The 16,130-nt window shown below is 36.2% G+C and overlaps 1 protein-coding gene across 1 annotated transcript; it reads left to right on the top strand.

The window, feature by feature from the left end:
• The first annotated feature begins 13,792 nt into the window (after positions 1-13,792).
• On the top strand, positions 13,793-14,681 carry LOC113321128 (desiccation protectant protein Lea14 homolog). The gene is made up of 2 exons (XM_026569011.1): positions 13,793-14,115; positions 14,251-14,681. The coding sequence occupies exons 1-2, from the start codon at positions 13,913-13,915 to the stop codon at positions 14,540-14,542; spliced, it is 495 nt and encodes a 164-aa protein (XP_026424796.1). The 5' UTR covers positions 13,793-13,912; the 3' UTR covers positions 14,543-14,681.
• The last annotated feature ends 1,449 nt before the right edge of the window (positions 14,682-16,130 follow it).

Genomic DNA, 16,130 nt, shown 5'->3' with positions numbered 1-16,130 from the left:
TGACAATCCACTTTTATGTGCTTTGTACGCTCATGAAAGGTGGGATTTGATGCGACTTGATTGTCACAGAACATCTTAGCTGGCTGAGGTGACAGAAAACCCAAATCATTAAATAATGCTCGCAGCCAAACAATCTCACATGTTGTTGAAGCCATGGCTCTGTATTCTGCTTCAGCACTTGATCGAGAAACAACATTTTGTTTCTTGCTTCTCCATGTAACCAGATTACCACCAAAGAATATGCAATACCCTGTTGTTGATTTACGATCAACTGGACATCCATCATAATCAGCATCTGAATATGTTGTTATACAGTAGCTAGAAATTGAATAGGCTTCATTCTTTGTCATCAAAACTCCTCTTCCTGGTGATCCTTTCAAATACTGTAGAATGTTAGTTACTGCATTCAAATGTTTAACACGAGGTGTATGCATATAACGACTGACTAAGCTTACTGCATGTGCTATGTCAGGTCTGGTAACAGTGAGATAAATTAACTTGCCTACTAACCTTTGATAATACCCAATGTCACTTAACACATCACCATCATTATCAAGTTTGTTTCCATTTTATGTAGGAGTATCACAAGGCTTTACTCCCATTTTTCCTGTAGCCTTCAGCAGGTCCAACACATATTTTCTTTGATTCAGAAAAATACCCTTCTTTGAGTAAGCAAATTCTAATCCCAGGTAATACTTCAGTATTCCTAAATCCTTGATGTCAAATCTGGAGTGAAGCATTGCTTTAAGATTTCTAATTTCTTGTTGATTTTATCCTGTAATCACAAGGTCATCAACATACACTAGAACTATAGTTGTACCAAGATTACTTCTTTTAATAAACAAGGAAGAATAGGCAGAGCTCCTTTTGAACTTATTCTGTATGAGTACTGAACTTAGCTTTGCGTACCATGCACGTGGTGATTGCTTTAAACCATATAATGCCTTCTTAAGCTTGCAAACCATATTGCTCTCTCCTTCTCGAGGGTGTCCAGGTGGTATACTATATACACCTCTTCTTCTAGATCACCTTGTAAGAATGCATTCTTCACATCCATTTGAAAAAATTTCCAATCTTTATTAACTGCAAGAGACATAAGAACACGAAACGTATTCATCTTTGCAACTGGTGCAAAGGTTTCTGTGTAGTCTTCTCCATATCTCTGAGTAAAACCTCTTGCCACTAATCTTGCCTTATAACGCTCAACAGTTCCATCACTTCTGTATTTAATTTTGTACACCCATCTATATCCAACAGTCTTCTTCCCGGGAGGCAACTTGACAATACTATATGTATTATTTACATCTAAGGCACGTAACTCATTCTCCATTGGTGCCCTCCATTTTGGATTAGACTTTGCTTCATTGTAGTTTTTAGGTTCTTGATGACTGGATATAGCACTTAGAAATGCAGAGTGTGAAGACCTACATGATCATAAGTTAAATGTGCTTGTATAGGATACGCAGCGGAATGATATGTAAAGAAATCTTTGTATTTCTCTGGAGCCTTCTTCTCACGACTTGAGGTTCTGACAATTGGTACCACTGGTTGATGATCTTGTGGAACCATAACCTCAGTTTCTGGAACTTGATGTGGCACATCTTGTAGTCCTGTATTATCATCAGTAACACTGACATTATTGTCTGAAACTTCTTCATGAACTGCTTCATTATGCACATCCAACACTCCATTAGGTACGTCCACCAACTCTACCCCATCACCATTATCTCTGTGGGAATCTATTGCAGTAGGTATGTCATTAATAACTGGAAGTGGTGCCAAATCTGTATAACACTCCCCCTGAGACCGACTGCCAGAATCACACTGAAAATAAGCCACTGTTTCATCAAACACAACATCACGAGAAATCTGGAGATTTCTAGTGGGTGGATGATAACAAATATATCCTTTCTTTGTAGATGAGTAACCAAAGAACACACACTTAGTTGCCCGTGAATCCAGTTTATCACGATGCTTAGCCTGTAAATGTACATAACAAACACAACCAAAAACTCTGAGATGAGAAATGCCAGGATGATGATGTTTTAAAACCTCTAATGGAGATTTGAACTCAAGCACACGACTAGGCAGACGATTGATCAAGTAAGTGGCCGTCAGAGAACCATGAGACCAGAATTTCTTTGGAACATGCATCTGAATCATAAGAGCACGGGTTGTTTCCATAATATGACGAAGTATCCTTTCAGCAACACCATTTTGCTGTGAAGTACCAACACAGCTAGTTTGATGGATAATACCATGACTACGCAAATAACCTGGAAGAGGGCCTTTGACAAACTCAATGCCATTATCTGATCTAAAAATTTTAACTTGTGCATCAAATTGGTTGCGTATCATACAATGAAAATCCGCAAATACATATGAAACTTCAGTTTTGGATTTGAGTAAATAGATCCATGTAGCACGTGACCAATCATCTATAAAGATAACAAAATATTTATACCCATCATAAGCATAAATTGGAGCAGGACACCATAAATCAGAATGAATTAATTCAAAAGGCATTGTAGCTCGAGTCACAGAGTTAGGAAATGGAAAACGAGATTGTTTAGAAAACTGGCAAACATCACAGACTCGAGACTGAACAGAAAATGTGGGAAAAATCATAGACAAAACACGACTGGAAGGATGACCAAGTCTTTGATGATAAAGAAACTGCGGATTTGATCTTTGAGTGAGACATGCCATGTCACTAGAGCGTAACAGGTACAATCCATGAGAAAAGATGCCTCTACCAATCGTCTTCTTCGTCTTTCGATCCTGAAAGATGACCGAGGTAGGGGTAAATGTAACATCACAATTCAGAGAATTAGTGATTTGACCAACAGATAACAACTGAGTAGGAAACGAGGGAACAACAAGTGCATTAGATGGCGGACAATCCGGAAAAAATGCACTTTCCCACTGCCCATCACAGGAGCAGTAGAGCCATTAGCAACAGACACATTTTTATGAGAGCTGCGAATAAATGCATGAACTGACGAAGGATCATTTTCCATATGATCTGTAGCTCCTGAATCAATAATCCAAATGTGGCGGTTGGAAACAGGCGTAGTAAGAAAGGCTAGCAGGTTACCTGAAGTATGGTTGGCCTTGCGCTCATTCTTATTACCCAACTGGTGAAAGAAATCCTTCAACTGGTCGATAGTAAAGGATGAATTATCAACTACAGCAGCTCGAGCAAGCTTATTTTTGTCAAAATTAGCTTTAAGATGAGGATAAATATCCCAACAACGATCCTTGGTGTGACCAGTTTTATTACAATGATCACAATGAAAAACTTCTCTCTTATCCTTAGCACGAGAATTCTTTTCCTTATCAAATGGCATGGCTCTGCGTTTATCATCTCTGGAGCTCAGAAGAGCACTGGATTCAGCAGCATCCAGGTCTACAATGCTTTTAGAAACAGGATTCATAACTTTCTTACGTGTCTCTTCACGCTGCACAGTTGCACAGACACTAGACAAACTTGGTTATTCAACACTCATGAGAATAGTGCTTCTAAGAGATTCATACTCTGATGTGAGGCTACTGAGCACATCAAAAATTTTATCCTCCTCAACCCTCTTCAAGAGAATTTTGGCATCAGTTGTATGAGGACGATATGTATCCAGTTCATCCCACTTCTTTTTTAAATAACCAAAATGCTCAGTAAAACTTTTCGTACCTTGTGCAGCCTCAGCAATCTCACGTTTCAGCTCAAACACCCGAGCAGCATTATTCCGTAAGCCATACAGACTAGCAACAGACTTCCACAAATCCTTTGCAGTTTCTAAAAACGAGAAAATTTCAGAAATATGTGGTTCCATCGACTGGAGCAGCCACGTGCGAACCAGTTGATCATCAGCAAACCAAATATTCTCACCAATATACCCAGATTTTCTTTTACCCCCAAGAGCAAGAGCAGCAGCCCTAGACCAGCTGACATAATTGACATCATTCAGCAAGACAGAGGTTAAGCGCAAACTAGTATTATGATCTGATTGTGCCATAGTAAACACACAGAGAAACCAAACTTGATTACATAGAAATGGCCGATCCTCTAATACCATGTTGTTAACTAACAGATTAAAGAATGCATAATTTGTTATGCAGTCAATGTTGGATCTGCATAAGATGTTATGCAGTTAACTAAACAGATTAAAGAAGAAACACAGTTTAACGTGGTTCGGCTATAGTCTACGTCCACGGGAGAAGAATGATTAGGGTTTCTTATATCAATGGAGGTTTGACAAGACGTGCATATATATATCCTATACATGCCACATATTCGTATAGATAGCAACATATCTAGAGAATATTTTCTTGTAGTGTAAGCCAATCATAAATAGAGAAACCAAATATTCTCCTTTGTCCCAACAAAAATTATAGGAAAATGTCCTACCGTCTGATTTTCCATCCAAAAAGTCAAGATCGTAATATTGACTCTTACGGGATATGGTCATTACACAAATTACTTTTGCATCTGTTTATTAATGTCGCGACACGTGGATTGGAGGATTCAAGATGTTCCACGTTTTTCTTTTCATCCATAAGAAACTAGACCGAGCACTTCATCTTCTCTGTATGTTTGGCACATTAAAAATCAGAGAAGAAGATGTTATCAAAAAGAAAAAGAAAAAAAAAACAGATGAGAACTGGATGCAGAGATGATTATCATGCCAAGGATAGATTATATGGTTTTGTGTTTAAATTTTGTTGATTTGTTTATTTGGTGGGGGAGGAAGACAAACTTTTAGCTATTTAAAATTCGTGGAACTCCGAAGAACAGATGGAGAATTATTTACAGATAACTTTTTTTTTGACACGATATGAATGTGAAAACCTACTTTGATAATGTCGGGAGCGACAATACTTCTTCCCTTTGAAGAAACTGTGGCCATCATTGGTGCTAGAATGTCTTTTCCAAAGTCTTTTCTTGTTGAGTGTATCATTGCAGTTGGTTTGCTGCTAACACGATACATATTCTTATACGACATCATCAATGCTGTTCAAGAAGAAACTTTGAATGAACCATTTGAATGATGGGACTGTTTATAGAGGACTCTTAAGAACTTATTTGATTGTAACCGCGAGTGCTGGTATTTCTCTTTGGTCAAGCGAACTCTAGTTTGAATGGCAGGTGTGCTCTCACCTACTGGTGAGAAAAGTGAAACCCTCACTTTACTCGATGCTTTTCGAATGAGGAGCACTATCTCCAACCATAAACATATTTTTACACAAACCTCATTAATGCACAAAATTTGAATCCACAGCAGCTAAGAACGATATGAGGAAACCGGGAGGGCTAGCTACCAAACCAGGTGCATCTGACTCTGATTTAGCAATTTTGGCCAAGGCATTAGAGTAGTTAATACACTGCTCTTAACGAAGACACGGTAGTGAAATAGTAATAATCTAGTAAGCTATGAAAGGCATTGGCATTGGGGATGGTAATAATCTAGTAAGCTATGAAAGGCATTGGCATTGGCCATCCCCAGTGCCAATGTCCGTAAAATTATTAGAGATTCAAAATGGGGAAATTAGGGGGAGACCCAAAAAAAAAATATTCTCATTCTCAGGCCCACAATTAATTTTGGTTACTGTGACACCCATATTATTTCCGTGACACCCATAATTATATGAAATTATTAAAAACTTCTGCATGACGGATTATGCATCTGCATGACTGAGTTATGCATCAGGGGTATAATTGGCAACTCAACTTGGACATAACATATCTAAAAATACGCACCTTAGAAATTTACAAATTTTATATGGTTGGAAATATTTTAAAGAGAGCTATGCAACGAGTACAAACAACAATATCAAAAAAAAAAATTCATGAAAAAATCGGAGGTGATCATCGTTTTAGGCAAAAATTTCGAAAACTTGATACATAACCATTATGCAGCCACCAAAAAGGATGCATAACGCATTATGCAGACGCATAACGAATTATGCAACCATTTTCTCGACTGCATAACAAAGTTATGCATCTATAACAAGTTATGTAACCATTGTTTTGGTTGATTTTAGTCGTATATATAAAAAATTGATGCATAATGCAGTATGCATCCATATTTACGGATGCATATCAGGTTATGCATCTATTTTCTCGATGCATAATGCATTATGTAGCCATATTTTCGGACGCATAACAGGTTATGCAGGTTTTCTGGACTGCATAACAAGTTATGCAACAAATTTTGTAGATGCATAACAGGTTATGCATCCATTTTCACGAACGCATAACATGTTATGCAGACAGTTTCTCGACTGAATGACATGTTATGCAGTCATAACCACATCATCATCTTCTTTCATATTTCATTAACTCCCACGCAAACCATTATCTTTAGTTATTCGGGGGCTCTTGGTCAAAATCATGTATTTACAACATCATCTTCTTTCATGTATTTACACCATCATCTGCAATTAAACCTGCATAACAGGTTATGCAGGTTTTCTGGACTGCATAACAAGTTATGCAACAAATTTTGTAGATGCATAACAGGTTATGCATCCATTTTCACGAATGCATAACATGTTATGCAGACAGTTTCTCGACTGAATAGTTGTTCCATAACATAAACACCACCATTCCCAACTCACTTCACTGATCCATTCATCCATTTGTTCGTAGCTCAATCATGACAACAACCATAATTATAGAAAATTTAATATTTTTCGGTCACAATATAACCCAAAACTGTATATGTTACTCATACCAATAATTCCGTGTTGTTCTCAAACTCAACCCTGTGCTAACCATTCCCAAAGATTCACAGAAGTCCAAGGCAAACCTGGTACAACAAAACTATTGGTGACGGAACTTGAATTTGTGCAATCTTATTGGAATTACATAAGATCTAGCTCTTTCTGATCCCTTTGCTAGCACAAATCTTTCTACGTGCTTCAGTAAACAAGTTGCAAAAATGAAAAGTCGTTGCCATCGATTGCAGCCAACACAAACTATTCCCACAATCGTCGGCAGCCTTGAACTGGATTTGGAAACTCCAGTTCAATACAAACCAAAAACCCCCATTTCAATCGCTCTTGTCAAGAACAATTGAAGCAATTGGCCGGAATCCCAACCAACACCACTGTCTCAATTAAAATTTCCCATAACGTCATTCCATTACAGAACTCATCTCAAATACTATGCAATCATTGCCTTCTACTATCTTCATTTATATCTACAACACCAATTTCCCGATCCTTCAAAATTCCGGCCACTAATCCTCAAATTCATAGCACAACAAATCAATTCAACCGACATGATGCGTCCAATTACACCACAAATCCATTGTTGTTGCTGTTAAATTCCGTCAATGAAGTACCCATTCGTTCTCATGACTTCTAACATCTTCTTCAATCAAACAACACCAGATCGACTGTTTCCGTTGAATTTTGTGTGATATCTGGAACCGAAGTTCCCAGATCTAGAAAGGAAAAAACAAAAAAAAACTCGTCAAATCACAAGAAAACTATGAGATATAAAAACCTTGAGATAATAAGTTCATGAAATCAAACCTTGAGAGATTCATCACAAACATCAACATCATCTTCTTCTTCTCATGGAACTCAAACAAACACAACACCATCACCTTCGTCTCCAACTAATCAATTTAACAAGCTTCCTAAGAACATCTCACAAGATTTAACTCAATTCTATGAACTGAATTCGGCGGAGTAAGAACAGAAGAAGAAGAAGAAGATAAGAAGAACGAAGAGAGAAAACAAAATTTCATAATTATGGGTTTGAGAATAATTTTTCCCAAAAAAATGGGTGCGCGCCTTCAGTTTTCTGTTGGTGGGTTTCTCAGTAGAAAAATGTGTGAGAATGGGTCTCACTGTAGTTTTCACATTCAAAATCTAGGCTTTGTGTTTGAGGCCCACTGAATTCACACTTAACTCCCTTAAGGTTAACACCTATGGTCTTCTAATCTAGCAGCTAGATTGGCCATCCACGTCACCTAGGGAAACCTTCTAAGTCCTATGGTATGGTGAATCTAGCAGCGGAAAGTTGTATTTAGTATAGCGTCGAACGCTGAACAGTACAGCGTCCAGGTGAATGCTGAACCGAACAGCGCTTGATTTGGTCAGCTAGGTTGAGAACGCTGAACTGATCAACGCCCAAGAATTGGGTTTTCTCCAGCGCAGAAGCCCTTCTCCCTCAGATCTTTCCCATTTCATTTGTTTCTCAAACACACCCGAAAATTCATTTTGTAGATCAATGATTGTAGACATTTGTTTCTCAAATCCTTCAGTGGGTTTGTTCTCCATCGAATCCTTGATCTTTTGAGAGTATTTTCATTCAATTTCGTCCACGAAATTGATTGAGGTAAGGATTTAAAATTTCAGGTTTTCTTTTCTTGATTTTTGATTATGATGAAAATTTGATGAAATTGATGATTGATAGTTGATACAATGCATGATTTAGATGATATGTTTACGTGTTTTGAATGATATGTGATTGAAATTGATTTTTAGAATTTTCAGGGTTAATTTGATTATTTGTGATGAACAAAAAATAAAATTTTGATTTTTGTGATGAAAATGAATGATAATTTATATGATTAGTTTGTAGGTAAAATTTGTAGGTAATTTTGTACGATAATTTGATTATTCGTTTGATGATAATGAATTATTTTTAATAATTTGTATGATAATTTAGTTTGTATGATTGATATTTTTTTCATGTTTGTTATTGAATGTAGTATGAGTATGGATGAAATGCTAGATCGGTTGGATATAGTTTCATCAAAGAATTGTGATAGACATGTATGTCAAGATGTTACGAAAGACCCTCGCAAAGTAAGCTTTAGAGGTAGTTTGAAGGATATTGAAGTGTGTTACTCCCTCCATTTCAAAAAGACAGTCCGCTTTGACTTTGTCAAGATATTAAGGAGACCATCGTAGTTTATATGCCTACCCTGAATTTATTGCTTAATTTATTTCAATAAAATTGTTAGTAATAAGAACTACCAAATTTTTTTATGGGATTGTAAATAGGAAATACAAAAAGGAATGAAAGATATATTTGTTTTCTTAATTATACAAATTTCATTAATATTTTAGATTAGGTCCATTAAAAAATAATACATGAATGTAAAAAACTTAAGGGCATATTAGAGAGTTCATTGGAAAAATATGACTATAAACAGAAGTTGGACATAATTTTGAAACAGACCACAATGGAATAGAGGACGGTCTCTTTGAAACAGAGGGAGTATAATATTGAAGTGTTTTATAATATTTTAGTGAAAGATAATGCGGTGGCAAAACGATATTGTGACAATTGTGGCTTTTCTTCTGTTTTTGAGTTTGAATTCGCCGATGGGGATAGAGGCTTAGTTGAAGTCATAGCTGAGAGATGGTGGTCAAAAACGAAGAGCTTTCATTTTCGGGAGTTTGAAATTGGCCTCCTTCCTTTAGACTGGTACATGTTAACGGGAATTCCCACAGGTGACCCTAGTAAACGACCAGTAGTTATGCCGTCGTTGGGTAGTGATCTAACATATCCTGCTCTAGCTGATTTATATTTTTTGGATATCAAAAATTATGGTGTATGGGACTCTAAGAAAATTAATTATCCTTAGCAATCTATGATCGGTTTCGTATAAAGTCATAGGATCTTCACGATTACCATTTGATGACCTAAATGAAATTACAAAAATCTTGCAATAACGCATGATATTTTCTAACCGATATTGTAGTTTTTTTTTTGCATATTCCATTAGTATTACCATTAATTCTCACAAATTCTTCAAAAACTTGTTCCCAAAATATGTTGGTTGTTTGAGACATGTTATGTTTGTGAAAACCTCTCACCAAGTCATTTTCTTCGGCAATTGAGGATGCAACCATGCTTGATTTTTGAATTGAGAATTTAGGAGAAGAAGAAGAGAGTGAAACTTCATAAGTTTGGGGTAGGGATTTTGAGTTCATGTGTTGAGTTTATATATAGAGAAGAAATGAACTGAGTTTGGGATGAAAATGTAGTCGTTAAAAAAAACGCTGAACCAAACAACGTTCAGTGCTGAATAAAACAACACTCTACATATCAGCCGCAAGATCAAAAACTAGTCGTTATTTTCAGCATCAGGGAAGGCAGCGCTGTACCATTCAGCGTGAGCAATCTCATCCATTAGATCAAATATGACAGTTGAATCTCAATTGTTCTGATTTAGTGTATGTTTGAAACCTCAACAGCTATATTTTCAGGCTACCCTATAAAAAGAGAACTACTTCTCCTTCATCCTTCACACCAAACTCTATTTATTACATTCTCCATTGATTTTCTTCTTCTTCATATAATTTTGGTCATACAAAATTATGACACACTTTACTACAAAAGAAGAAGAGACACTAATTTATGGTTTGGTTATAGCAAGCAACGGTCTGATTCATGGAAAGGATAAAAAGGTGCAGTATTTTGGAGGAAGATTATTGAAGAGTACAATAAAAGAAAGGGCCCTAATGGTATCGAAAGAGATAAAAAGGCATTGCAAACTAAGTGCAACACATTGAGAGCCAAAGTGAAAAGATATATTTAACATTCCTACTTCTGAAACAAACCTACGGGGTTGACAGAGGCGGATTATGTAAGTACCTCAAAAAAAAATTAATGTTTTCTTTCTTCCATTTTGATCTCTTTCTTTCTTTCTCTAAGTTTTTCCTTTCATTTTTTTCCCAGTATCGTCGTGGACAACAGAATCATGAAGCAGAGGTTGGAAGACTTTGGAAGCACGAATCGGTTTTCCAGATCCTGAAGACCTATCAACCCGATTACAACCCAGCGGTGAATAATGATGATGGAGTCGGTACTTCCACTCAACCTACTAAACAGACTCAAGCTACTCAAGAAAATGAAGCTGATAATATGGATGAAGATTTGGAAAATATAGAAAGGTTTGGTAGCACTTCATCTACTCATAATTATGAAACCTCGGGCATATCAAAGAGAAGATGTTATTTTGTATAAAAAAATGACGTTAGAAGTGAAGGGAGAGATCAAGCAGAGAAAAGGGCTCGTCAGACTAAAGCATCGCAGAAATCAGATGAAAAAATGGATAAACTCATCGAACTTCTTGAAAACGTATAAGCACAAAGAGTGGCCAAGTATGATACAGATGAAGAGTATCTGAAGAAGAACATGGAAAGCTCTTTTATCTTGGCACAAACGAAGCAAAGATAATCAGACATGAAGATCCTACGACAAAACTTGGAATTACAGGAATGGGAGAAACCCGTCTACAAAATATGGAGGAACGAGATTTTGGCCCATCATGGATTGAACCTTATCCCATAAATTAAAGTGATATATTAATAATAATTTAAGTTATTTAGAAGTAGGATTTCAATTTCAATGTACTTTTTCATGTTTTAAGTTATTTAGAAGTAGGATTTCAATTTCAGTGTACTTTTTTAGATTTTAAGTTATTTGGAAGTAGAATTTCAATTTCAATTTCAATATACTTTTTTATGTTTTAAGTTATTTAAGTTATTTTGATTTTAATGTATTTTTTTAATTTCTTCAAAAAATATTGTAACCTTGTTTTGTAATGCAATGGAAGATTTCCATTACTTTGGTAAATTCACAAATTTTGAAACAAACAACCATTGGAACAAGTTATCAAACATTAGAGAATCAAGTTCCGGAAAAAAATAGACGTTGGTGGAAAAAAAAAGGTCAAGCGCTGAATGGTGCAGTGCCGAATTGTAACAGCTGAATGGAACAGCTTCCACAGGAGCGCTGAATTGTTCAGCGTTGATGCCTGGAATATTCAAAAAACGCTGAATCGTTCAGCGTTGGGACCACTTTTTGAGCGTTGGATCATTCAGCGTTTCAATCTCGCTGCTAGTTGAACTGCGAGCAAATACTAGGAGAGAGAAGTAGACATAAGTAGTATTAACTTTTTCCCACACCTTTTTCTTGATTTGCAACATTTTTTGGCCACTCTAGATCTTGAAGATTAACCATTTTTGACGACACTACTTTTCTAAATTGCTACCTTTCACATAAATTCTTTCGGGAAAATTTTTGCTTAGCAGATTTATGGTCGTCCGATACAATAGATGTGATGTCATCTAACCCCAAAGATTAACCGTAGTTAGTCAGATTTATACCCAAGGCTTTCCAAAAACAGATTGATAACCTCCAGAGTAAAGGAAATCAAAAAAAGCTGCAATACCTATACAAATAACAAGAAAGAATGAAATTCCGGCATGAAATTAAGTTCCTGAGTTCCTGATAGTTCAGTCATATCTGTTGTCATGATCCATTAGAAGAAAAAGAGATACCCACCATTCTTCACAAAATTAAGGACCAAATGCCATTTTTATCTTAAAATCGTAGGACACAAAAAGCATTAGAGCAGAAGGATTTATGTTGGCAGCAAGAAGATACTTGAAGGTGGTCTCATTATTGATCCTCCTACAATTAATGATGTCTCTTCAGCTGATTAACACAAAAAAAGGTCGTCGGTGTTTAAGCACCAGTTGCTTAAACGTGCATGAAACAACTCATGGACTTCAGTGGTGATGATGAAACAGTCCCAAAGACCGATCAAAAAAGGAAAAACCAAAATCTATTGATTTGATGTGGCTTTGTTTTCTGCGATGGTATTTTCATTTATCGTCATTTTCTCCCTAATTATAATACCCGTTGAACCGTCCCATAACAAAAAGAATGGTCAATAAATCAACAAACACTTCCATGATCATCTTCATATATATATATATATACATATAAATCTATGTTCTTTGAAGCGTATAGCTGCAATGAATCAACAAATTTAAATTAGAACTTGAAAGAAAAACTAATGCTTCATATTGTTTGATAACTATGGTTAATCCTTGGGATTAGATGATGTCACATCTATTGCATCCGACGGCCATAAATCTGCTAGTTCAAATATGCTCTAGCGCTGCTAGAGCAAAATCCTTCCCAATTCTTTCTCGGATGCTAAAACCAGTCCAATAAAAACAATACGTACAATAGTCCAATAAAAGGCCCATTAAATTCTTTTGGAGGTCTAATTTGGAGTGTCAACATCACATCCGCCCAACGAAATTTACAGAGATAAATACAGTGAATGTGACCTTTTCTTGATAGACGTACGCGGCAACATTAAACCACGCGTAATCGACACGTGAACGAATCTAGGCAACATAAAACCCACAAAGTGATAGCATATACCCTGTTGCATTTTACCTCAATAGTACTGCTCGATCATCAAATATCATCACATCATCGCATCAATCAAACCTGCTGTAAAGACGATAATCCAAACAAATAATCAATTTCACTTAGTAAACCCTCGGAAAGGATGCCAGATCCACATTTTTAACAATACGTGGATGAATTACAGATACCGTGTATTTAAATTACTCTACATCATGATACATAGCAATATTTCTTAGGTGTCAAACCAAAAAAAATCAGACTTCGGATAACTAGACACTTTTACCGACCAAAAGAATAGACATACACTGGTACACGTATTTGTCGACATAAATAAGCAAATTAAAGTCGCTCTTTTTCTTTTACTCACTCTATTGTAACGTGAGTGAACAAAACACTTATCTGCCGACTTCAAAAAGTCGCAAATCCATGACATTAATCTGTTAAAAAGGATGACCATCTGACAGTATGTCTCATGTTATGCTTCACTCATGTTATTGGAAAGTGAACATTAAACTTTTCAAATGATTGAGGCTTAGATATTTATTATAATCTAGATAGAAAAATAAAAGATGAATAAAATGTCTATAAAACTATAGTTTTGGGGTTCAGAGTTAGATATCAAATTCATAATCTTATTTCAACATTTCTATCAAAACTCAAATTCAGTTTCTACATTATTTTCATTTTTCAGAGCTTGTTCCCACACACTATTTCTAAATGGCAGAATTATTTGATAAAGCTAAGAACTTTGTAGCAGACAAAGTTGGAGCTATCAAGAAACCAGAAGCTGATTTAGATGTTGATATCTCAAAAATGGGTTTACATTCAGTCACTTTGATGGCAAACATATCAATCACTAATCCATATAGTCATTCCATTCCTATCTGTGAAGTCAGATACACCTTATTCAGTGCCGGCAAGTAAGTACAACATTTTTTTTACTTTCCTCGATACTTTTTTTACTTCACTGTTTAACCTTATGATCCAGGGCGTGTTGTTTTCATGGTGATCTGCTTTTTTTAGTTTTTTTAACTTTTGTGTGTTGATGTTTACAGGGAAATTTTGTCCGGGACAATGCCAGATCCAGGTGATATTGAGGAGAAAGACGTGACATTGCTCAAAGTACCGGTGAAAGTGCCATATAACATGTTGATGACTATAGCCAAGGATTTAGGTAGAGATTGGGATATTGATTATGAAGTGAAAGTAGATCTTATTGTTGATTTACCGATCTTTGGTAATATCACGATTCCACTATCTAAGAAGGGTGAAATTAAACTCCCAACTGCCTCTAGTCTGTTTGGTGGAGGAGATGATGATTCAAAGGACAAGAATGATGATGAATGATCGGAAGATTTAAAGAAAGAGTGATTTTCCTTAATGTATTGTTTTGGTTATTAGTAAGGCCTTGGTTTAATATTGGTCCTACTATGTTGGCTTGAATATTTCAGTACCATGAATAAAATTTGTTTTGTCATTTACTTGACTACTGGCTAGTTGATCAATATCTTAATTCTTGGCGTTGTACTTTGGTACTCGGTGAATATTCGGAAAAACTAAAATTTAATAGAGCAAAATTCAGGTTCGAAATCTGCAAACCGTTCAATCCCTTGTTATGGTGATTAAAATCATCTCGAGTCTAATTAAGTCTAACACCCATGTCCGATATGATTAACCTGACGTTGTGCCTGTCTCCATTAGTTCAACTCTGAAAACACTTGGAAGTCCATTTTGTGGTCCAACACCCATGTCCCGATATGATTGGCTTCCGGGATATATGATTTGCTTTCAGGATATGCAATTATTAATTACTAGATTTGTGTCCGTGCTATGCACCGGGCATTTTTCTCTTCTTTTAATTTGGTTGCGCGGGCTTTCTCCCCACCCCGTGGAGATACATTTTTGATTTGATGTGTGCGGGGCTTCGCCCGCCCCGTGGATATGTATTTTTGATCTGGTGTGCACCAGACTTCACCCCTCCCTGTAGCAATGTATTTTTGATTTGGTATGGCGGGGAAAATACATTAAATAGGTTGAGAATATGTGCATGTATTATTTATTTTATTTTCGCAGAAAATATGTGGGAAATATGTGAATTTTTTCCCCTTTGTGCCCATGCTACGCACCGGGCATGTTTTTTCTTTTAACATGGTGTGCGCGGGGCTTTGCCCCACCCCGTGGCGATGTATTTTTGATTTGGTGTTCGTAGGACTTCGCTTCCCCCCGTGACGATGTATTTTTGATTTGGTCTGCGTGATGCTTCGCCCCGCCCTTTGGAGATGTATTTTTGATTTAGTACGGCGGGGAAAATACATTAAATGGGTTGAAAATATGTGCAAATTTTATTTATTTTTTCCTTTTAACTTGGTGTGCACGGGTTTTCTACCCGCCCCATGGAGATGTATTTTTGATTTTGTGTGGCAGGACAAATACATTAAATAGGTGGAGGATATGTGGAAGTTTTATTTATTTTTCTCTTTTATTTTCACATAAAATATGAAGATTTTTTTCCCCTTTATATATTAATTTGGAAAAAATAGTCCTAATATAGCAATTACTCGATTTCCAAATTGAATTTGTACATCTATAAAATTCCACACATGGTAAGATAGGTTTTCCTTTTAAGTTCGTAATTTTTAAATCAATTTGCCAAGTCTCTTCACCTATATATTGTCACATTATAAATTCCAAATTGAATTCGGTTTCCTTTTTTTAATCTTTTTTCTATTATTTTTAAACTAATCATACGTTGCCAAGTGTCGTCACCAAAACGCTCATTTCACAAAACTCAAAAAAGACCTATTTCAACCAATAGAAAGCGAGAGTTTCCTTACCGTACAACGTGGGAACTTTATTTGTCTAGGCCTTTAAGTCTTTAGATAGTATAAGACTGGCAAGACTAAGTGTACCAGGCTTTGAGTGACCGGACTAAAGA

This window comes from Papaver somniferum, chromosome 11 (genome assembly GCF_003573695.1).
Source record: "Papaver somniferum cultivar HN1 chromosome 11, ASM357369v1, whole genome shotgun sequence".
NCBI lineage: Eukaryota > Viridiplantae > Streptophyta > Magnoliopsida > Ranunculales > Papaveraceae > Papaver > Papaver somniferum.
This window is presented reverse-complemented; position numbering and strand designations above follow the sequence as displayed.